Source organism: Podarcis gaigeae (genome assembly GCF_964106915.1).
Source record: "Podarcis gaigeae genome assembly, chromosome: 13".
Classification (NCBI taxonomy): Eukaryota; Metazoa; Chordata; class Lepidosauria; order Squamata; family Lacertidae; genus Podarcis; species Podarcis gaigeae.
This window is the reverse complement of record NC_139689.1, coordinates 22,627,019-22,651,390: the sequence shown is the minus strand read 5'-3', so window position 1 is coordinate 22,651,390 and position 24,372 is coordinate 22,627,019. Positions and strand designations below refer to the sequence as shown.

Below are 24,372 nucleotides of genomic sequence, written 5' to 3'. Positions count from 1 at the left end.
AGATCTCCTCCTACCCACCCAAATATGTAATTTGCATTTTAAAAACTACTGAGATGGAGTGGTTGCAGATGCCAAGAATGCACTTCTAATATATCTCTACAGCTGCCCTGATTTCATATGTGTAACATGAAGGGGAGTGGTGATAGGAAGCGAGAAGGAGAAAAATGAAAGACACAAAGAGATTTGTTTGGGGAGTTGCCCAACACACATTTGACTCCAGTTCTACTGAGTTTTTAGCTTCAGCTTCACTGGCATGTGGCAACCACCAGATTTCGCCTGAAAAAAATGAAGCCCACATCAGAAAAGTGTCAGCACCCCCTAAATAGCAAAGCTCTCATTTTCTTTGCAGTAAGAAAGGTTCCCAACCTGAGCTATGAAGAAAGGGGTATAAAGTGAGAATGCATCTGTATAAATTCTGTTGTGTGTATTGACTGGGGGGGGGGGGGATGGGATAAACTGTAGATTGAGACCAGATTGAAATTTTACCAGCATTATCTCTATTCACTGAAACTTAAATCCTGTTAATCTCTGAGAGATTAACTAAATTGGATATCAGACTAGAAAACAGTTCCTGAAATAATGTGTGTGAGTGGCTGTAAATAGTTGAATCTGCTGTAAAATGATAGGATCTATATCACCTTTCTCTGATCTCTCGTTAGCTCACATATGGGCCTGCTCCAGTGATGAGTGATAAAATCCCAGGATTTTCCTTCTACCAGATGGCCCCCCAGGAACACCAACAGTTTGCAGGGATCCTCTCTTTGCTTCTACATTTCAAATGGACATGGATTGGGGTCCTTGTGATGGATAATGACAATGGAGAAAGATTTGTTCAAACTGTACTCCCAATGTTTACAAAAAGTGGTATCTGCTTTGCTTTTCTAGGAAGAATCCCAAAAGTTAGTTTTGTCAGTAACTTAGATAATATTATTGAACAAGGGGGGAAAGTGCATGATGAAATAATGGCTAGTAAAGCTAATGTTGTGGTGCTCTATGGAGAATCTTACTCAATGGTATTTCTTAGGTGGATTCCATATCTAAAGGGCATTACACAAGTGGCTATGAATGTAAAAGGAAAAGTATGGATAACAACAGCCCAGATTATGTTCATTGCTTATACCATTCAAAGGAATTTGAATTTAGATATGTTCCATGGCACTTTATCTTTTGCAATTCATTTGAATGATGTAGAAGGATTTCATCAATACGTCAAGAGCCGAAATCCATCCATTACAGATGGAGATGGTTTTATCAGGGACTTCTGGCAACAGGCCTTTGGCTGTGAATTCCCAGATTCCATGGATATTAAAATGGAGGGGGATATTTGCACTGGGGAAGAAAAGCTGGAGAGCCTTCCTGGGGACTTCTTTGAAATGAGCATGACAGGTCATAGCTATAGTATCTACAATGCTGTTTATGCTGTGGCCCATGCTTTACATGTGATGTCTGCAGGTAGGCTTAGACACAGAGGACTTGTACACAAAAGGAAACAGAAGAATTGGAGCCAACAGTTCTGGAAGGTAAGGAGTTGAACTATAGAAGGCAACTCCTAGGGGCTGTGGGGTTTTGGTCCCCACAATAAAATATTTGAGGTGACTGGGCCCCCGCAAAGTTTATGAGCATTCTCATTCAAATGGTGTGTGTGCACTGCGGCATGAGATTGATTATGTGGGGTGGGGCTTACCTGGGACCCCAAAATATTTTATTCGAGTAGGCACTCCTGAGTTGACGATTCTCAAGTGGCAGAAATTGGGTCTTACTTCCTTCCAACATCTGGGCTACCTCAATGTTGCAGACCTGGTCTTTGCTGCTTGGCTTCACAGCTTTCTTTGTGTGTATCAAGAAGAGGAAACCAGTGCTGGATTTATACTTTGTAGGCAGGGCAGGAGGAATTGAAGTTAAAGGTGGCCTGGTTGATTTATGATATATTGTGATACTTCCAAATTCTGGACATTTGTGACACCTGTTGAAGAGAGAGGTTTGGAAGAGAGATTCTTACTGCCTCGTAGCAGAGTTAGCAAAATGCCAATTGTTCCAAGCACATTAGACTTGGTTAGATTTACATCTCCCCTCATCCACCTTTAAACAAATGTTCCCCACAAAAATACTTAGACCAGAATAAATTACAGACACTTAGCTTTCCAAATACAGTAAGTGAATATTTTACTCAGAATTTCAGAAGTTACAGTAAGCAAGTCTCCATCTTCAGGCAGTAAAACAAAGATATTTTTTTAAAAAAAAATCCTAATGACATAAAAAGTGCTTGGTTTCCTTATAAAAGGAATCAGCAAGTAACACCACTCCAGGCTAGCAAAAAGAGAAAGAAAAAAATTGTTGTCTTGGCTTTTGGCTCTGAGTCCACCCTACATCTGATTCAGAGTTTGTCCACGCTTCTGTTTGCCTCACTCCTTTCCCCCAGGTAAACACATGGTTTACTGCTGAATCAGAGGCATGGAATAAGCGGAAGTGAGGACAAGCCCTCTCTCAACACCCACCATTAGTTTGGGACTTTGCTCATTATTAGATGATGCCTTAATGTTTTCCTTTGTGTCAATATCCCTTCAGAGCAACAGGTATACCATCCCTACATTTAATCATTGTATGAAAGATCAAAGTGCAGTCTTCTATGAATGCCTCCTTTCATCTTCTTTCTGTCTAGCTCCACTACTTTCTGAGAAGTGTCTCCTTTAACAACACTGCAGGGGATGAGGTCTCCTTCAGTGAAAATGGCGAGGTAGTATTTGGCTTGGACGTTATCAACTGGATTATGTCATCCAACCACTCCCTTACTAGAGTGAGGGTTGGAAGGATAGATTCACAGGCTCCTCCAGACAAAGCATTTATCATTGATGAAGATGCCATAATGTGGCACAGCTGGTTTAACCAGGTAGGGCCCTTGTGTGAGCTATTTTGAAGAATTATAATTCTAAATGAGCACTGATCATCTGTCTTGACCTCTAAAACTTCTTTAATTTGACAATCACACACACCTATGAAAAGCTGGTTTTTCATTGAAGGAAGGTTAATGTCTATCAATGTGTTTATATTGATACAAAAAGGTTGGCCAATCACAGTTTCATATGGAGAGAGGCAGTCCTTGAGGAATTGCAGTCTTAGGTGTTTCAGGGTTATATGTGCACAATTATATTGTGGTCGCTTTCTTGTACTGTAGTTTGTGACCTTGATCATATAGAATACTGCCCAAACACCTCAATATCAGTCCCCAAAAGCAGTTCCTATAAGTGTTCACTGTGTGTCAATGCTTTGTCTAGTTGAAATGAAAACATTAGTGATATTATCAGCACTTTCTCCTAATGGCCAATTAAAGTTGCTTTATCAATGTCTGGTACATCATACCAGGTAATTCTCCCTCTCCCCATAGAAAATGACCTACTACCAGAAGGCTTCCTGAATTAATAATTGTTCTCATTATCATTATTCTGCTCTTTATGTATTAGACTCAGCCTCATTCTGTATGTACTGTGAGTTGTCAACCTGGATCTAGCAAGAAAGTGAAGGAGGGGGAGCCATTTTGCTGCTACAATTGCATCCCATGTCCAGAGGGGAAGATATCAAACAAAGAGGGTAAGAGTTAATTGTACTTAGTTTCCTTTGAAATATATGGTAAGAGGAGTGATTATTGTAAACTGTGAGGAAAAATAATTTGCTTTGAGATAACAGTCACTGCTGAGGAAGCTCAGGACTATGATCCTATGGAGGATGCATTAAGTAGGACTGAAAGGCTAATAATAACCAGATTATTGAAAATATCCAGTATGGTAAAGGTGCTTTTGAATCAACCAATAACTGTTGATATTGTTCAGCAGTTGATGGCTGAACAATTAAAAATGATCAAATAATATTTGATGAAGATGAAGAAAATAAAGAAAATGAGCCAGATGATGAACCACAGAAATACAACATAGAAAATGGAAACAGGGAATAAACAGAGGGGCCAGATCAAATTGATAAAAAGTCGGCAGGACTGGATCAAGAAATAATCAAATTGAAGGACGCAGACTGTCACATGGAAATGGAAATGACCTCCATACAAGGATTTCTGTGTGGGATAAGAGTTAAGATATACCTCTGAGAGAGGAATTTCTATATTTCTTTTCCTCTTTTTATGTTTTTAGTTTTGTTTAGTTAGTTTTTTATTGTAATGTGTTGTGAAAATTCTCAATAAAACTTTCCAAAATAAGAGAAAAGGAATAAATGGTATTGAAATTAAGTCGTGTCTGACAAATTGCTCTCAAATACATGTAAGCCTATTTAAATTAGTCTGGATCAAACACAAATGCAACTAAATTATAATGCAAAATGGCTGTAATCCAGAGGAATATGCACATCAAATTATGCAGCTCCAACTTCTAATTTTTTAATTTGTTAGTTACTGAATGATTATTGAAATAGCTAGTACAGTTTCCTAGAGAATAACATTACTACCACATTTAGCATATGTTTTTGATCCCAGATAGCTTATGACATCATTTCCATTGTTGCATTCCTCACCCCAGTCAGATGCTACTTTAGATCCATGTAAAACTTAAGCCGTCATACTCACCCCTACACACCACATTGACTGTATAATCTTATTTCAAAGGATCTGTGCAAGGAGAGCAGTCACAGCATGCTGTTGAAATTGATTACAAGTATATTAGCTCAGATAATCAAGTCACATCCTTTTTTTCCAGATATGAATGACTGCAATAAATGCTCAGATGAAAACTATCCTAGTGAGAACCAGGATGTGTGTATTCCCAAGGACATAAACTTCTTGTCTTATGCAGAACCTTTGGGCATCAGTTTAGCCTTCCTGGCTCTTTTCTTTGCTTTGATCACAGCACTGGTATTGCTAACATTTCTGAAGAACCACAACACACCCATTGTCAAAGCCAACAACCGATTCCTCACCTACATTCTCCTCATCAACCTTCTGTTCTGCTTCTTTTGTGCATTATTGTTCATTGGCCAACCTAAGAATGTGACTTGTCTCCTTCGGCAAACTGCTTTTGGAATCATCTTCTCAGTTGCTCTTTCCAGTGTGCTGGCAAAAACCATCACTGTGGTTCTGGCTTTCATAACCACCAAACCAGGATCCAGAATGAGGAAGTGGGTGGGGAAAAGACTGACCAGTTCCATTGTTTTTTCATGCTCCCTTCTTCAAATAGGCATATGTATTGTGTGGCTGGCAACATCTCCCCCATTCCCAGACGCTGACATGCACTCGGTGACTGAACTTATTATACTAGAATGTAATGAGGGGTCTGTGACTATGTTTTACTGTGTTCTTGGCTACATGGGCTTCCTGGCAATTGTGAGTTTCATTGTGGCTTTTCTTGCCAGAAAGTTACCTGACAGCTTCAATGAAGCCAAGTTCATTACTTTCAGCATGTTGATCTTTTGCAGTGTTTGGTTATCTTTTATTCCATCCTACCTGAGTGCCAAGGGGAAATATATGGTTGCTGTGGAGATCTTCTCTATCTTAGCCTCTGGTGCTGGATTGCTGAGTTGCATCTTTACCCCCAAATGTTATATTATTTTGTTTAGACCTGAGCTAAATAACAGGAAACAACTAATAAGAATTAAAAAATGAAGAAATATGTATTTGATATAGCTTATAATCAATAAGTCTATGTGTGTGTACTCGTGTGCAAGCAAGCACATGCATGCATATGAAATTGACTATTTGTAAACAATAATAATAATAATTTATTGGCAGTTGTCTTATGTTAGTCTTATCTACAGGTCTCCAAAATACCCCACAGCTTTCCTGCAGAAAACCCACTGTTTCCTCAGGCTTTCCCGGGATAAAGAAGCAGGGCAGACAGAAGTGTGGATGAGCCCACTGATCTGGACAGCAACCGCCTTCTTGGGAACTTTGCCTCTGGAAAGAGATTGGAAAGATTGGAAAGAAAAGAAAAAATGTAAGGACCTAAAGGAGGTGATCAGAATACTACCATAAACACAGCAGAAAATGGAAACATCAGGAAACAGAATCTGATCATACAGAACTGGGCATGAATTAAAGGATATATAATGAGGGGAAATATGGAATATTAATCCAATATGTGATCACAGTGGAGAAATTTTAATATGGATATTGATGGAAGAATTTATTATTACTCAATGCATTGGAATAGTGATGGGGATTAATGGAGGTAAAGTTAATTACCAATAATAATAACAAATTGGGAATCCCTCTTGGACTTTTCATGGGGAAGATAAATAAATTATTCTGAGACACTTTGACTTCAAAGAAATATTGTCTAACAGAAAGTGGTGAAGACGAATGTTAACATGGACTGAATGTTTCAAATAATCCTTTTTTAACGTAACCAGAAGATGGAAAATTAGAAGCTCTTTTTATCTATCTTTTGTGTTTCTTTCCCTTTTTCCTTTTTCCTTTTCTTTATCTTCTTATTCTCTCATTCTTTCCTTTCTCCTTCTTCTTTTCTTTCTTTCTTCTTTCTTTCTTTTTCTTTCCATTTCATTTATATTTTGAAGTCCTATGTTTAGGATCTTTGTTAAAGTTCAGGGATTAAGTAGTTATGGGAATGATGGATGGTTGATGGAGAACCTTGGGTGGGTCCTCCACAGTGAGAGGCTGGGAGGGGAAAGGATGATTCCTGGGAGTGAGTGCTACCCTCTTTAGCTGGTGGGGGCTGAGAGGACTCTGTATTCTACTTGTTTTGCTTGTTATTTTTGTAGCTGTTATCTTCTGTATTGTGAAAAACTTTAATAAAATTATAGATATAGATATGAATTGTATTCTTTGTGGCTGTTTCTTGTGTACTGGGGGGAAACCCATTACAGTGGTTTTTGCATTCATGGCCACCAGGATTCAGGATGAGAAACTGGGTGGGGAAAAGACTAGCTAACTCCATTGTTCTTTTGCTGCTCTGTTATTCAAGCAGGCATTTGTACTGTTTGGCTGGCAACCTCTCCCCCATTCCCAGATGCTGACAGGCATCGAATGACTGAAGAAATGGTCTTTGAATGTAATGAGGGGTCTTTGACTCTATTTTACTCTGTTCTTAGCTACATTGGCTTCTTGGACATTATCAGTTTTCTTGTGGTGTTCAGGTTAAGTGTCAAGGTAAGTGTCAATTTATTCTGAATTTTTAATTGTAATGAAATCAAATGAGTCATACATTGGAAATACCTGTCCTGGGATAATGTCTAGTATCCAAAAGTGGGTGGGTGTGGTGTTTCAGTCCAAAGGAGAATAATATCATTATGGCTATTTTTCTCAGCTTGAAAATTCCAACCAATGGGAACTTTCACCAGCAATTTCACTGTGGGCACAAATCCACCTCCTTGGTGTTCCATGGGGCTAAAGGCTTTTATGGAAAATAAGTATCACCTTGGATTTTGACCACATTTGACAGTGTAAAATGGATATTCAATCTATTTTTTAATAAGTAATTTTTATTAATTTTCCAACACAAATATACAATTTCATCAAAATTCCACAAATTTGGTTCTTTTTGGACTTCCTTCAGCTTCTCTGGCAATCATCCATATTTACCTCTCAATTACGCATTCCTCTGTTTATATTGCCATTAAACTTCCCTCCCACTCCTGTTTCTTTTTAGCAATATATCTCAACTTTCACAGTGCTTCTTGAAATCCCGCCAGTGTTGTTTGCACATCACATATTCTTTTCAGATATTCAACAAATTTCCCCCAGTCCTCAATGAACTTTTGGTCTCGAAGATATCTAATTTTTCTGGTTAGTCTGTCCAGTTCTGAATAGTCAGTCAGCTTCAGTCTCCATTCTTCTATTGTCGGTATTTCCTCTTGTTTCCATTTCTGGGCCAGTAGAATTCTTGCTGCTGTGACTGCATATTGAAAAAGTTTACAGTCTTTTCTTCTTATTTCATTCCCTGTAATTCCTAAAAGAAAGGTCTCTGGTTTCTTTACAAATGTATATTTTAACATCTTTTTCATTTCATTATAGATCATCTCCCAGAAGCCCTTCACTTTCTTACACTCCCACCACATATGATGAAACGTACCTTCTTTTTCTTTACATTTCCAACACTTATTACACATCTTATACATCTTTGCTAATTTTACCTGTGTAATATACCATCTGTAAAACATTTTCATAACATTTTCTTTAAGTACCGTACAAACAGTAAATTTTAAATTCTCTTTCCACAGTCTTTTCCAATCCTCAAACTGAATATTATAACCGAAATCTCTGGCCAAATGGATATTCAATCTAGGCTCTTTATTTAGAGGCTCTGAAAGAACTGCTGCAGAGGCAAATGGCATGTAACTCACATACATACATACATACATACATACATACATACATTCCTGCTCCAGGTGGATCACGTTTGGTCAAAACTCTCCACTATGACCTGTCCATCTTGGGTGGCCCTGCACGGCATAGCTCATAGCTTCTCTCAGTTATTCAAGACACTTCGCCATGGCAAGGCAGAGATCCATGAAGGGGAAATAAAGCAATAACCTCTCTTAAATATATAGTGCCGTGATAAAGCAATAAAATATTGGTGTGTTGTCCTTTTAAAGTTCTTTCTTTCAAACTGTTAACACAAAATCTTGTTTTGTGCTTCACTCTCAGTACTAAAACCAATTCTCTTTCAGTTGCTTCAGTTCTGGAGCAATCTTCCTAAAATGGCTTCCTGTGGTAATAGCTCCATAAAGAAAAGGAAACATGCATAGCCTTTGTAACAGATCCACACTCATACTCTATTTCTGAACTTCTTTTCTTAGTCATTCCAAAACTTACTGCCCCTTGTTTTCTATCTCAGTAAAAGAAAAAAACCTCTCTTCAGAATATGTAACAAACACATTTTCTTTAGTGATTCCACAGGGCAATTCTAGCTTTGGCAATAATTACCTTGATTATCAACATAGCTGTATTTAATTCTGAAGCTTCTCAAAACCCCAGAGCCAGTAGCCATTTGGAGCTAGGGAGGGGGGCTGGGAACAGGTGATGATTCTGCATTATATAAAATAAGAATCAGATCTATCAGACTAAGTTCTTGCAATTTTCAAATCTTGAATCTACCATTCAAGTCAGATAGACGTAATTATGGAGAGTCTAATGACAGTACTTATTTGCTAAAGAAAAGTGTTGCTAAAGAAAATAGGGGGGAACAGTAGAGTCAAGATTTCCGCTCACTTTTGTGATGACAGTTGCAGTGTTCTTGCTGCTGGTACTTCTTCCTCATGTGGTATGTGACATTCACAGTGTTCAATGCAGGGACCGTAATCCCCACCCGCCACCTCAAAAGTATCATAAGTCCGGAAGCCTTATCCTTGGTGGCATTGCTTCTCAGGCTCGCTTGGTTTCCAACTCATTCATCTTCAAAGAAGAACCCCCTCCAGCTTCAACAGAAGAGCTTGTGTAAGGATTTAAAAAAATATATATATTGCTTTATTCCACCAGGATAATCAGAATACAGTGGTACCTCGGGTTAAGAACTTAATTCGTTCTGGAGGTCCGTTCTTAACCTGAAACTGTTCTTAACCTGAGGTACCACTTTAGCTAATGGGGCCTGCTGCTGCCACGCGATTGCTGTTCTCATCCTGAAGCAAAGTTCTTAACCTGAGGTACTATTTCTGTGTTAGCGGAGTCTGTAACCTGAAAAGTCTGTAACCCAAGGTACCACTGTATAAGAAATTATTGGAGCTGCAGAACACTGTGTTGTTCCTTTGGGGTGTAGAAAATGTTAAGATGATAAAGAAAACACTGAAGAAAAGAAGCTCTCTTTACTCCACATGTTAAAAGAATGGTCACACTTTTCAAAGCTACCCTACTTCTTCCTTATTGATTTTCTTTGTCCTTCCACATCCACTCCTTTATTCCAGTCGTTTCTTTCTTTAACTACATAAGGGAAACCCTTCTGATCCAGAATTCATCTCTCATTCTAGCATTGTGCCTAAGAACTACCAACACATTCTTGCCTTGGAGTATGCAGTGAAGGAAATCAATGAAAACTCACAGCTCTTACCCAATGTCACCTTGGGTTTCCACATCTATGACAGCTATTTATGTGCAAAGTGGACCTATCATGCTACTTTGGTACTTACATCAAATCCAGACAGGTTTGTCCCCAATTACAGGTGTGGTGTCCAGAATAGCCTGACAGCAGTCATTGGGGGACTGGATTCTGAAATCTCCCTTTACATTGCAACAATCTTGGATATCTATAAGATTCCACAGGTATGTTTTTAGTGGGGTATAGGATTCTATCTACTTCATTTTTTCTTTCTGCTTTAATATAGATATTTATTTATGACCGTCCTGTGCTGGCTATGAAAAATATTCTTCATGAACATTCATTTCATATATAGCTTGGTTCCTGCTGAAACTCAGAATATCTGATACCAATGAACTTTTTATCTACATACTTAGGTCCACACTCTGAGAGCCAAACTGAACCTGTGTATGTTTAACAAACAAAGTGCCTACCTGCTTGGCTATAAAATAAGAGAGGGGAGTCTGTTTTTTTTCTTTATCAAATGGACTGGACTTAATCATCCAGGGGTCCTTTACCTTTACCTTTATCAAATCCTACTTATCTCATGGGGCTCAGTTCTGATTAGACATGGATAGGACTGTGTTAATAAACTATAATTTTCCCTTTCCCTCTTTTGAGGTGCAGCTAACAGATTGAGGTTGAATGCTGACAAGACAGAAGTACTGTTTGGGGGGGACAGGAGGAAGGTGGGTATGGAGGCCTCCCTGGTCCTGAATGGGGTAACTGTGCCCCTGAAGGACCAGGTGTGCAGCCTGTGAGTCATTTTGGACTCACAGCTGTCCATGGAGGCACAGGTCAATTCTGTGTCCAGGGCTCCATCTGATATGCAGGCTGTGACCCTACCTGCCTGCAGAGAGTCTCGCCAGCATGGTGCATGCTCTAGTTCTCACCTGCTTCGACTACTGCAATGCGCTCTGCGTGGGGCTACCTTTAAAGGTGACTCAGAAACTGCAACTAATCCAAAATGCGGCAGCAAGACTGGTGACCACCGAGACCACATAACACGGGTCCTGAAAGACCTACATTGGCTCCTAGTATGTTTCTGAGCACAATTCAAAGTGTTGGTGCTGACCTTTAAAGCCCTAAACAGTCTCGGCCCTGTACACCTAAAGGAGCGCCTCCACCCCCAGTGTTCACCCCCGAAACTAAGGGCCTTCTGGTGGTTCCCTCACTGAAAGAAGGGAGGTTACAGGGAACCAGGCAGAGGGCCTCCTTGGTGGTGGCACCCGCCCTGTGGAATGCCCTCCCACCAGATGTCAAGGAAATAAACAACTATTGTACCTGTCTTTTAGAAGACATCTGAAGGAGGATGTGAGGGTGATCTGGCTGCAACATCTGTCACCCCATTGATCGCCAGGGTAGAAGACATCTGAAGGCAGCCCTGTATAGGGAAGTTTTTGGTGTTTGAAGTTTTATTCTGTTTAATATTCCACTGGGAGCTGCCCAGAGTGGCTGGGGAAACCCAGCCAGATGGGCAAGGTATAAATAATAACTTTTTATTATTATTATTATTATCAGCAGCAACCGCTATGGCCCTTCCCCTACAGTTCCCCCAAAACCAGAGGTTCCCAGAATTACGTGTGCAGGTGAGGAGGCTATTTTATCCCAGATCTCAATGGCCATAGGAAATGTGCTTTTAAATTTCTGCAGTTCACCTTCTCCTCCCTATTTTTCTCAAAGTGCAGAAGAGAAAATTGTGGCACCTGAGTTTCCCCCAAAGAGCAACATTTCCAGCAAGGCAAATGTGGTTTTAAGACATGCTTCAGATAATCATGTGTGGCAGTGAGGAGGTTTTCTTATCCTCCACTATCAATACCCATCCCATGTAAAATGTACTTGTGAACTCTAACACCTTCCCCAGTCCCCTTCCTGGATAACCCTTTCATTCGGGTCTCTACTTTTCTCCAACATCTATTCTATCACTGGAATCTAATGCAGATCTCTGTCCAACATTGAATTCACTAGATCAGTGTTTCCCAAACTTGGGCCTCCAGATGTTTTTGGCCTACAACTCCCATCATCCCTAGCTAGCAAGACCAGTGGTCAGGGATGATGGGAATTGTAGTTCAAAAACAGCTGGAGGCCCAAGGTTGGGAAACACTGCACTAGATGACCATAGGCTGCCTCCTGCTTCCTAAATATTAAATTCCTATCTCCACCATGCAAACAACGACATTCACTTATCTTGGAGGATAGTTATAACTATTAATTGAATTGAATACTTGCAAGTGGCATGTTTATTATTGTCATTCTCCCCCATTATTAATATCTTTTTAGCTCATATATGGTTCTGCTCCAGTGATGAATGATAAGACCCCAGGCCTTTCCTTCTACCAGATGGCACCTCAGGAAGGCCAACAGTACATGGGGATTCTCTCTTTGTTGCTGCATTTTAGATGGACTTGGATTGGGCTAGTTGTTATGGATAATGACAATGGTGAAAAATTTGTGCAAATTGTAGTTCCTCTGTTTTCCAAGAATGGTGTGTGTTTTGCCTTCGTAGAAAGAATCCCTGGTTATAGTTTTGTCTCTGAAACTAATGACATGATAAATCAGGGGGCAAAAATACATGATAAAGTGATGAGCAGCAAAGCCAACATTGTGGTGGCCTATGGAGAATCTTATTCCATGACAATGTTCAGATGGCTTCCATATATATCAGGGCTCGAACACATGAGAAATAAACCAAAGGGTACAGTATGGATAACAACAGCACAAGTGGAATTCACTTCACTGGCCTATCAAAGAAACTGGGAGACAGATTTATTCCATGGAGCTCTGTCCTTCAAAATTCACTCCAGTAATATACCTAGTTTCCCCCAATTTGTTGCCAGCAGAATCCCATTTAGCAGAACAGAAGATGGTTTTATTACAGCATTCTGGAAACAGGCATTTGGATGTGAGTTTCCAAATACTGTTGTGGACAATATAAATGGAGATATTTGTACAGGGCAGGAGAAGATGGAGAGCCTTCCGGGAACCTATTTTGAATTAACCATGACTGGTCACAGTTACAGCATCTACAATGCTGTCTATGCTGTGGCCCATGCTTTACAAGATATGTCCTCATCTGTACCCAAACGGAGAGGAATGGTGGATGAAAGAGGACCAAAGCTTCAAAACCAACAGCTCTGGCAGGTACTGGATTCAAAATCCTTCATTTGGCATCACACTGTATATTGGATGTTTTTCTCTCCCAATTCTTACTGTGCTAACATTTTCTTCTTCCTTCCACATTGACAGCATATAATAGTCCCTATGTCAATCTGCTATTCTGTTTTAATGTTTGTGGTTTGTTAATTTACTATATGTACATTGTACTAATTTTTGCAGATTCATGTACAAGTCCTTCATGCAATCTCTTTGTCATCAAGAATGAGCATGTCTTCCATAACCCTTTTCCCACACAAATATACAAAGTTGTTTTGCTGCTGCCATTGAACCTTAATCTGAAAGACCCCAATGCAGTCCTTTCTAAAGTCTTACCTTTTCTCTTTCAATTTAGCTCCATCGCGTTCTCAGAGGTGTTTCATTTAACAACAGTGTGGGGGACAAAGTATTCTTCAATGAGAATGGAGAGGTAGTAGCTGGATTGGATATTGTCAACTGGATTCTGCACTCAAACCAGTCCTTTCATCTTGTGAAAGTTGGAAGCATTGCCGACCAAGCATTCACTATCAGAGATGATGGCATAACGTGGCACAACTGGTTTAACCAGGTATGGTACAATTTTTAGCAGACAAGGAAGTATTCAAATGTTGAGTGAACATTCACTTCTAATCTGTACATTTAATTTCTTTGGGCAGTGTTCAGCCCAAAGCACAATCTGCAGCTTATATGGCCTAATTATGTGAACAGGGTGCTTGCAGAAATGTGTCTGACTACATGCCCTCTCAAGGGGACACGGGTGGTGCCGTGGTCTAAACCACTGAGCCTTGGGCTTGCCGATTGAAAAGTCAGCGGTTCGAATCCCTGCGATGGGGTGAGCTCCCATTGCTCGGTCCCTGCTCCTGCCAACCTAGCAGTTTGAAAGCACGTCAAAGTGCAAGTAGATAAATAGGTCCCAATCCGGTGGGAAGGTAAACTGCATTTCCGTGCACTGCTCTGGTTCGCCAGAAGCAGCTTAGTCATGCTGGCCACATGACCCAAAAACAGTCTGCAGACAAATGCCGGCTCCCTCGGCCAGTAAAGCAAGATGAGTGACGCTACCCCAGAGTTGTGCGTGACTGGACTGAACACTCAGGGGTCCTTTACCTTTTTTTTTACATGCCCTCTCAAACCCTTCCCATCATGGCTGGTGAAATCAAGTGAGGGAGAGTTGATCCAGTGGGTCCAGGTTGAATATTTCCTTGTGGGAAGGGGTGCTACCTGCTGCTCCATCTACACTCGCTGAGAGAAGCAGAAAATGAAATAATAGTCCATATTTACCCTCTAGAAGTAATTTAAAAGAAACTAATCAGGTCCTCTTGAAGGACTCATTCCAATAATAACTGTGAAAACTGGCAATTATAATGATGTTCAATATGCCTGGAATGATGTTCAATATGCCATTTTGCGTGGACAGGCGGAGTCCCCAGATCCCACGCAGTCCTGTCCCCCCCCCCCCCGTCATGTGGAATAACGTCTCAAGACAACGTGCTATTGGATTAAATTGGCCACAACTTTATTAAATTTCAAATGTGGGTAGACCTTGGCTCAGGCATTGGGCGTTCTCCCTCCCCAGTCCTCAGCCGGGGACCGAGGGAGCATCAGGGTTATCAGTGTGGGGGGGATGGGCCGGCTCTGGAGAACATATGTTCAAGCAGAGATAGCCGCCCCCGTTGCACCGCCGCCGCAGGGGAGAGCAATGACGACCTTTTGGCGTACGGTCAAAGCCTCCCTTCAGAAACCCCTTTAACGGGGAACCCTGGTATCGCCGCCGCAAAGATGGACTAAAGGATTCCGCCCAAGGCCTGATACCGCCAAAGTTGTGACATTTTGCTACGGGAAAGGCGAAACCTGCCAATGCAGGGAAATTCCTTTCCAGCCCTTCAACAGCGTCCTTAACGTAGCAGCACTCGCATACCTGTGAAGAAAAGTTAACCTGCAAAACCTGTGAAGAAAAGTTAACCTGCAAAATAAGACATTAACTGAGGGTGGGTAGGGTGGGAGAAGCTCTGGAGCCAAGTGAGGATTCCCAGGTAAGATCCTCCCTCTATTGTGTGGGCAGGTAATCCCTCCACTGCCTGGCCTGGTCTCCTTGGCAATGCTTCCCCCAGGTGAGATTGGACAACTGACTGAGGTAGGCGGAGACCTCCAGGTATCCCACCTGAGGGAAGGCAAAGCCAAGCCTATGCTGTTGGAGCCGCTCCAGATCTAGGGCGCAAAGGGCGCCCCCCGTTTTGGCGGGGAGTGGTCATTCCCACCCTATATATATTCTGTTGTTTCACCTCTGTTTTCTGCATTCTCCTCTCCTATTCCCTTGTAGTAGATTGATTTATTGTTTTTATTACATTGGAAATATTTGCTAAGGGGTAAATAGAGGGAAGAAACTCTGAAGCAGAATGTGACACGGCTACAATAATTAAAAATATAGGATAAGTATAAAAATGAATTAAGTCCAGGTATCTCCCCTCTGGCTTCTGTAATAAAACTAATAGATTTCTTAGGAGAAATCGGGTATCACATTTCATTAATTAGGGGGCAAGGGAGTTCAAAATTTGGAGATTTAATAAAGAAAAATAGGATTGTTGCCACCATGTTACAAATATTTTCAATAAGATGTTGTTTTTGTTGAAAATACTGTGCCCAAAATATGCATTAAAACAAGAGTCAATTTTGAGGGAAATGGCAGTGAACAAAATCACTGTCATCTTGTAAAAAGAAATGGAACCAAAATGATATTCCAGCTCTGAATTACTCTTTTTAAAAACATGGCAACAATAGTGAAATCATACTACTGTGTAGGAAGCAAAATTGCGACCAAATTTAGAGAAACCTGTTCAGTTTTTACAATATGTTGTCTGTGTAGGTATAAATAAAAGAATAACACTGTACCATATTAATTGTTTGTAGAAAAAGAAAATGGTGGTAGCTTTGAGCCCATTCATACATTACTAAATAGTCTTGTCACTTTGGAAGCATATGGAAAATTCCTGGAAATTTAAGGATTCCAAGCTCTTCATTCTGAACATTGTTCTCTTTCATATTTGGATTAGACGCAGCCTCTTTCCATATGTACCGAGAGTTGCCACCCTGGGACCAGCAAGAAGGTGAAGGAGGGGGAGCCATTCTGCTGCTATGATTGCATCCCATGTCCAGAAGGGAAGATTTCAGAGCAGAAGGGTAAAAAATATATTCTCCTGGTTTACCAAGTAGACCAAATATAATCCAGAGGAATAGGTATACAGAACTGCTTTTTTAAAAAAAGTGGTGTGACGTTATTACTCTTCTGCACTCTGGGACATATGTTTACTATATATGGTGGGCATCATTCTTTATGATAACAGAATTAAAGGTGATATGGTCATATAAGAGGAGATGGTTTCCACATACATGTCCACATACTTTATCAAACAGTAGCCAGGGTGGGCGGTTTCCGATTCTAGTGGCGCTTGAACAGCCAATGATGGTGTGAACTGGGGGGGGGGGGTCAATTCAGTTTGAAATGAAATATGTGCATATACTATGCCTATTATGACACAGAGCAGGGGTAGGCAACCTAAGGCCCATGGGCCAGATGCAGTCCAATTGCCTTCTCAATCTGGCCCACGTATGGTCCGGGAATCAGTGTGTTTTTACAAGAGTAGAATGTGTCCTTCTATTTAAAATGCATCTCTGGGTTATTTGTGGGGCCTGCCTGGTGTTTTTACATGAGTAGAATGTGTGCTTTTATTTAAAATGCATCTCTGGGTTATTTCTGGGGCATAGGAATTTGCTCATTTCTCCCCAGAAAAATATAGTCCAGCCCACCACATGGTCTGAGGGATGGTGGACCAGGGCACGGCTGAAAAAGGTTGCTGACCCCTGACATAGAGCAACCCATGGAGCATGGGTTTTTCTTGGTGCTCCAAGCAGCAACTGTTGTTGATGGCATTCATCTGTCTCAGGAGACAATGAAAGAGTGTGCCTTCAGGGCTGAGATCAAACCATTGAAGAGCTGCAGTGCCTGCTGTTGCTGTAGAAACAGATACAGGAGAGACATGTTTTACTGCAGGTGGGGCAGATGAAGGAGTCCGGTTCTGTTGCTACAGATGCACCATGGTCTTTCTTCTCTCTACACTCCCCCCAGTGGTCATTTCTCCTCTGGTCCCTACTGTAAAGTGTTAATAAAGAAGACCATCTTTGGGCCACCTCTTGCCCATGTGCACATCCATTTGCATAGATGAAAAATAATCCATTTCTGCACATGGCTCTGGGAGGGATAGAATGCACAGGTTCACTCCATAATGCAGATTAAATAAAACTCCTCTGTGATCTCTAAATCAAGCACTGGGTTGAGTTAAAAACAAAGTTACTTTCCCTGGGACATCAAGTAAGGCACCCTCAGAAGTAGTAGCACCTAGCACCGCTGACACTGAGAAAAGAGAAGGGTGTCATCTTTGCAACTGATGCAATGACAGAAAATTGCAGCAACAATATGCTTTATGCAACTGTTTTGTCCACCTACATGTGCGTAGGCTGCTCAGGCAGTGTGTGTTATGCTTGCAAGATCTGAATACTCATTCTTACCAGTAATTCACAACAGATTATTCTTGCTCAGTTGTACAATCATTATTTGCAATATTGTATACATGTTTAATATTGTAGCAACTATATAAATAATCATAGGTATGCTCATGGCACATATTTTATTTTTAAAAAACTACTGTGAGGTCAGCTATACCCAGCATGCTGTGTGTCCAATACACTGATGCAGTCAATTTTTGTTGAAGGTTTAATGATAATTGGACTCCATTCACCATTAGCAGGGCTCTCTTATCACAGCTGGCTTACTATATCCTCATGCCTAAACCCAAAATTGGACTTATATCTATTTAAATGACTTTAAAGGCTCCAGATTTAAATACCCAGATGCTGCTACATTGCAGAGTATCAGCATTAAATATATCCTGTAATTTGAATACATGGTTTTTATTGGTCCTGGAGGAATGATTTTGGCGTGTTCTTTCAAGATTAATGGAGTAAGACAAAACCTTTTTCATTTTTCAGATATGAACGACTGCCAGAAATGCACAGATGGGAACTATCCAAACAAAAAACAGGATTTCTGTGTTCCCAAGACTGTAACCTTCTTGTCTTATGAAGAACCATTAGGGGTCAGTTTATCTTGTTTTTCTCTGTCCTTTGCTTTGATCACAATTCTGAACCTAGGAACATTTATGAAGCACCACGACACTCCCATCGTCAAAGCCAACAACCGCGACCTCACCTACATTCTCCTCATCTCCCTCTTGCTCTGCTTCCTTTGTGCTTTACAGTTCATTGGCCGACCTGAGATGGTGACATGTCTCCTGCGACAAACAGTTTTTGGAAGTGTCTTCTCTGTGGCTATTTCTTGTGTCTTGGCAAAAACCATCACAGTGGTTCTTGCATTCATGGCCACCAGGCCAGGATCCAGGATGAGGAAGTGGGTGGGGAAAAAGCTAGCTAACAGCATTGTTCTTTCCTGCTCTGTTATTCAAATAGGCATTTGTACTTTATGGCTGGCAACCTCTCCTCCATTCCCAGATGCTGACAGGCACTCAATGACTAAAGAAATTATACTAGAATGTAATGAGGGGTCTGTGATTCTGTTTTACTCTGTTCTTGGCTACATGGGCTGCTTGGCCATTGTCAGTTTCATTGTAGCATTCCTTGCCAGGAAGTTGCCGGACAGTTTCAACGAAGCCAAGTTTATAACTTTCAGCATGTTGGTTTTTTGCAGTGTTTGGTTGTCCTTTGTTCCAACCTACCTGAGCACCAAGGGAAAATATATGGTTGCTGTGGAGATCTTTTCCATTTTAGCCTCCAGTGCTGGCTTGCTGGGTTGCATCTTTTCCCCCAAATGCTACATTATTATTTTGAGACCTGAGCTGAACAACAAGGAACAGCTAATAAGAAGAAAAGAATGAATAATTTGTGTCTTTATACTATAGTATTTTCAGCAGCTACCCTATGTAATGCCCTGGCTGCAGAATAAAGGCCAATTCAAAGTCAAACTTGACCAGAAAAGCACTACAGTCTGTGCCACTGAATCTGCTACATTGAAATACAGTGGAACCTCGGGTTGCAAACGTGATCCGTGCAGGAGGCACCTTCGCAACCCACAGCGTTTGCAACCCGCAGTGCCACGTCTGCACACACGTGGGTCACAATTCAACACTTCTGCACATTCGCAAAGTGCGATTTAGTGTATTTGTGCATGTGCGAGTGCCAAAACCCGGAAGTAACCCGTTCCAGTAGTTCCGGGTTTGGCGCAGTGCGCAACCCGAAATCACGTAACCTGAAGTGTCTCTAACCTGAGGTACCACTGTACAGTAAGCCCATAACTTATATGCGGGTTACATTCCAGGGATTGCACTGAAACCAATATTTCAAATTGTCAAAATGACAATGTTGTTTCTTGGACACCTACCTCCTTGCCACTCCTTATCTCTATCTATCTATCTATCTATCTATCTATCTATCTATCTATCATCTATCTATCATCTATCCATCTATCATCTATTTATTTATTTATTTATTTATTTATTTATTTATTTATTTATTTAGCTATCTAGCTATCTATGCCAAGCACATAAAGTTGAATGAACACAAATTAATGTGCATGAGTTGTGGGCTTTCTGTATATACCGTAAATGAAAGATATAACCCTGGACAGATAGCTCTGTTAACTGTATTCTATTAGACAGTATGATAGGTAAAGGATTTTACCCCTGTAACAGAGGCATGCTCAGGTTGCAAAAACAAAAAATAACACTGGGTTGGATGGGGGGGGCGGTTTAAAATATTTTTTCAAAATTAAAAAAAAATATTGAGCAAACGTCTTTTATTTGGCATATTCTCAAGAAGCTCAGCTGCATCAACAAGTATAATCATTACTTCTCTGCTACCACACCAGTCTATTATTACTGGAATCTACACTTGAGAAATGCCTTGCCTTGGGAAGAACCAAAATAATGTCACAAAAATGTGGCAAGCTTTCTTGGCTGGCCCGGCGGCGCGACCTCAGCCAGGTAGAGCGAGCTTGGGAGCCTCATGCGCGCTGCTGTCGGGCGGGAGTGAGCGAGGCGAGGCTCCATTCCGTGCGTCCTGCCGCTTTCGCGCCGAGGCGCGCCTTCCGCATGGCTACGCGGGTGCTGAGCATGAGCGCCCGCCTGGGGCCCGAGGAGCCCGTCTTCGCGCAGCTCAAGCCCGTGCTGGGCGGCCGGGAAGCCGCGCAGTTCCCGGGGCAGGGTCCCGAGGAGATCAAGCAGCAGCAAGCGGGCGCAGCAGCCAGGATCCCCAGCGAGGAGATGGCACAGGCCCGATGTGAAATGGAGAAATATCTGACACCTCAGCTCCCTCCTGCCCCGGTTCTCCCTGAGCAGAAAAAGTACCGCCGAGAGAGTGCCTCCGTGGTTGACCAGTTCTTCACCAACAGTGAAGGGGTGCCTTACAGCGTCAACATGAACATCTACCTTCCTGATATCACACAGCTGAGAACGGGCTTGTACAAATCGCAGAGGCCACCGGTCACCCACATCAAAACGGAGCCCGTGACAGCCTTCAGCCACCAGAGTGAAACTGTTGCTCCCGTCCCCAACCCTACCCAGGCGCTCCCCGAGTTCACAAGCATCTTCAGCCCCCACCAGACACCCGACGTCAACAACCTCTTCATCAAGCAGGAGCTTCCCACTCCAGATATCCACGTCTCTGTGCCCCAACAAGGTCAGCTGTATCAGCTCCTGAGCTCTCCCGATTTAGACATGCCCAACCCGACTACGCAAGCGGCGGTGATGGACTCCTTCAGTAATGTCTCCATGTCCTCTGCCATGGCGGGCCTTAACACCCTGTCCTCCGCTATGCCGCAGACGACCATGAAGCAGTTTCACGCGATGCCCCCTTGCACGTACACCATGCCAAACCAGTTTCTCCAGCAACAAGCCACTTACTTCCCGCCTTCGCCCCCAAGCTCGGAGCCTGGCAGCCCAGACCGGCAAGCGGAAATGCTGCAGAATTTGACCCCTCCTCCGTCTTACGCTGCTACGATTGCCTCCAAGATGGCAATCCACAATCCCAGTGTGCCTGCAAACATCCCCATGAATTTGCCAGCCATCCCAGCGCCCAGGTACAACAGGAGGAGTAACCCAGACTTGGAGAAGAGGCGTATTCATTACTGTGATTATCCTGGTTGCACTAAAGTCTATACGAAGTCTTCCCACTTAAAAGCGCACCTGCGAACTCATACTGGAGAGAAGCCATACAAATGCACATGGGAAGGGTGTGACTGGAGATTTGCGCGCTCCGACGAGTTGACCCGCCACTACAGAAAGCACACTGGGGCCAAACCTTTCCAGTGTGCCGTGTGCAGTCGCAGCTTTTCTCGGTCTGACCACTTGGCTCTGCACATGAAGAGACATCAGAACTAGGCTGGACTTTTCCATGAGGCTCTTGGTATCTATGCAACTTCCTAGTGACTCGGTTAAAGTATATATACACGTTCGGTTAGAATTAGCTTAAGTGTTTTGACTGCATATGAACTGCTCTCCATTTTTAAAAGAGGAAAAATTGTGAAAGAAACTGGAAGTGTATATTTTGTATATTTATGAGGAAACAGGGAAGACACTGTGTCACAATACTGATGGTTTCACCGTGTTACGGCCACGTGACCTACTCTTCACGCATTTGACTTCAGCCCCTCACAGATGTCATCTCAGGGCTCCCTACCATGGTATATATTTTGCAGATAGGATTAATCCGTTTCATATATGCATAGGGAAAAACATTTTGCCAGAACAGGTTGTACAAGCGTGTGGTTTCTGTGCAGTCATGGGAGCCATTTCCCAGATTTTGGCTAAACACATGTGTCGGGAAGCCAGGGTTTTGCTGTTACCTGTTTTACCACATGGCGACTTATGTTCATACATCACAGTAAGCCGTGAACAAGCAATGTGGCCATGTCTGCTTCCCAGCTACTGCTGCTTCACTACTCCGCTTGCGTGAGCAGAAGAAACAAACCGCAAACCATGGCTTAGCGTGTTTTCCAAACCCAGAACCGTGGTTTGTTCCTGCAAACCATGGTCTCAGCTTCAGGTGGCACAGTAAGCAAGGTTTGTGTTGTTCCTACATGCGCCAGTTGAGGAGTGGTCAACAAACACACACGACGACTCTGCTCATTCAGGATAAGCTGTGATTTATGGCTTACTGTGAAGTACAAATACAGCTAATGCAGTCTGGCAAGCTCTTCTTGTCTGTGGATGCAAACAAGTGTCTATGGATGTATGTGCACCACAGGTATTTAATGCCCATAACCTTTTTCCTGGGGACTCTTGGGGACTGTTTTGTGATGGGGAATCTGTTGCAGATCAGACTATGCTCCCCAGGATTCCTTGGAGAAAAGCAATGACAGTTAATTGGTATGGAGCTGATTACAGTATGTTGCATAGCAATGCCCCAGCTCACATCTGAAAAATATAACATGACGAGGTGTCCCTAAATGTAAGTATTATGTCTCAAAAGCTCTGGAATCTATGTTTTTGGGGCCTTGACCAAGACACTCTTGCTCTGGTAAGCAGTGTTTAGGAAAACTAATTTAATTTACAGCTAAGTGAATCTAAGAGGACAAGCCACCATTTATTTTCTGTCAGAATTTTACTGGATGTTTTATTACTTGTTATATTTTATAAAAAAGTTTTTTTTCTGTGGAGATGAAATATATATATATATATACAAATTCATAAATAGCCATAGAACAAAATGTTCTGTAAGTTGCATGTTTGCTATGACAAAGATTTTGTAAATATGCAGATCAGCTTATAATGTTTTCTTACAAAAGGATTTTCTAGAAATCAGCTGGGAAAAGTAGCAACCATCTTACTTCGGACAGTTTTAATATGGCACATTTAAAAATTGAACCATCTTTTTAAAATACCTCTCAAAAAAAGTTAGCCGCCTTGGTTTCACGTAATGAGCTAGCCTTCCAATCGCTTTTGTTATTGTTCACACAGATGTGATGCACTGAGAATTCAAAACAGATCACGCTTCCTCCCCTAAAATGTTTTACAAGTACAAAATATTTGCAAAATATGAACTGTTAAGCAACTGCCAGGAGCTTAAATAACAAGGGTGGATCTGATACATAATGTTAAACCTCTTACTATAAACTAAACTTAATATTGCTTTAAAAAGAAGGATTTAAAATGTGGGTTTAGAATATCAAAACACTAAGCTGGTTCAACACCAGTACAATCTAATTCTGTGTGGATTTTTTTTGCCCCCAATTCAACTGTATTGAGTGTGCATGTAGCCCTTTCAAAGAAGCTGCATTGATCAGCTGTCTGGAGAATGGAAAGGGGTCTGTGGGAATCTGATGTTGGTGTGGTTTGTAGCCTGTTTGATCTATATGTTCAGGCCCAGCTCAGGTTCTGGTATCAAATGCACACCACCTGTTTGTGTGTGGCATTCCCGGTATCATTTTCTTGTTCTCTGTCATTCCAAGTCCTACTCTCTTCAAAGGAGAGAAAGCTATAGTTGTGAAAAACAAGATTTCTTCAGCAATTCCCCAGATTTCAGATGGTGATTAACTTCCTATTTAATGACCAAAATGATGGTAATTAATTCTGCTGAAATCTCAAAACCCACAGGAATACCCAATTTTGACCATAATAGCCCGCTTCTCTCATTATCAAAAGAACTCTAATTATAACGCCGCTGCTTCTCAAAAATCCTAGACAGTTTCAGGAATCATGAGCATAATTAATAGCTAAGACGGTGAACAATGTCATAAGTAGAGCCACTACCATTTAGAACCAGAGAAAGGACTTGAACACTTGGCATCAGGAGCAGGCAAATATCAGGCTTGCAAAATCTCCTTTGTTTTATTATAGAAGCCCTAGAACCACCAGTGGAGCCAGGTATCAGATAGCGGCAGGGAGACAACATATCCTAAGGATACCTTTGAGCACATGCTCAGCCCTGGAATTTCTTTTCAGAACCAGAACTGCACTCATAATACCATGTATTAGTAGATTCTGACCTATCTTCTGCACACCTCTGCTTTTTATTCTATAGTTTCTATTCTATAGTTTGAACTCTGATATTCCTGGGTTCTGGCCTATCAGCAGACCAAACTAGCAGACACTTATCATCACAGAAAACCCAATTTTACTGTGGAAGAACAAAATAAGAG

The 24,372-nt window shown here is 41.6% G+C and overlaps 1 protein-coding gene and 1 pseudogene across 2 annotated transcripts in view; both read left to right on the top strand.

Annotated features, from left to right (window-relative positions):
- The window catches only part of LOC310830460 (vomeronasal type-2 receptor 26-like), a gene marked incomplete at both ends in the record, with an annotated part of 30,379 nt that extends 11,265 nt beyond the window's left edge, over positions 1-19,114 (top strand). Inside the window, 5 exons of the mRNA XM_083710238.1 lie at positions 660-1,271; positions 12,912-13,160; positions 13,528-13,740; positions 16,220-16,346; positions 18,213-19,114. Coding sequence (XP_083566364.1) covers positions 660-1,271; positions 12,912-13,160; positions 13,528-13,740; positions 16,220-16,346; positions 18,213-19,114 — 2,103 coding nt within the window. The remainder of the gene's footprint in view (positions 1-659; positions 1,272-12,911; positions 13,161-13,527; positions 13,741-16,219; positions 16,347-18,212) is intronic.
- Positions 19,115-20,204: 1,090 nt separating this feature from the next.
- Positions 20,205-23,437, top strand: LOC310830652 (Krueppel-like factor 5 pseudogene; annotated as a pseudogene). Its single transcript has one exon. The product of its transcript is annotated as a Krueppel-like factor 5 pseudogene (transcript).
- Positions 23,438-24,372: the final 935 nt, after the last annotated feature.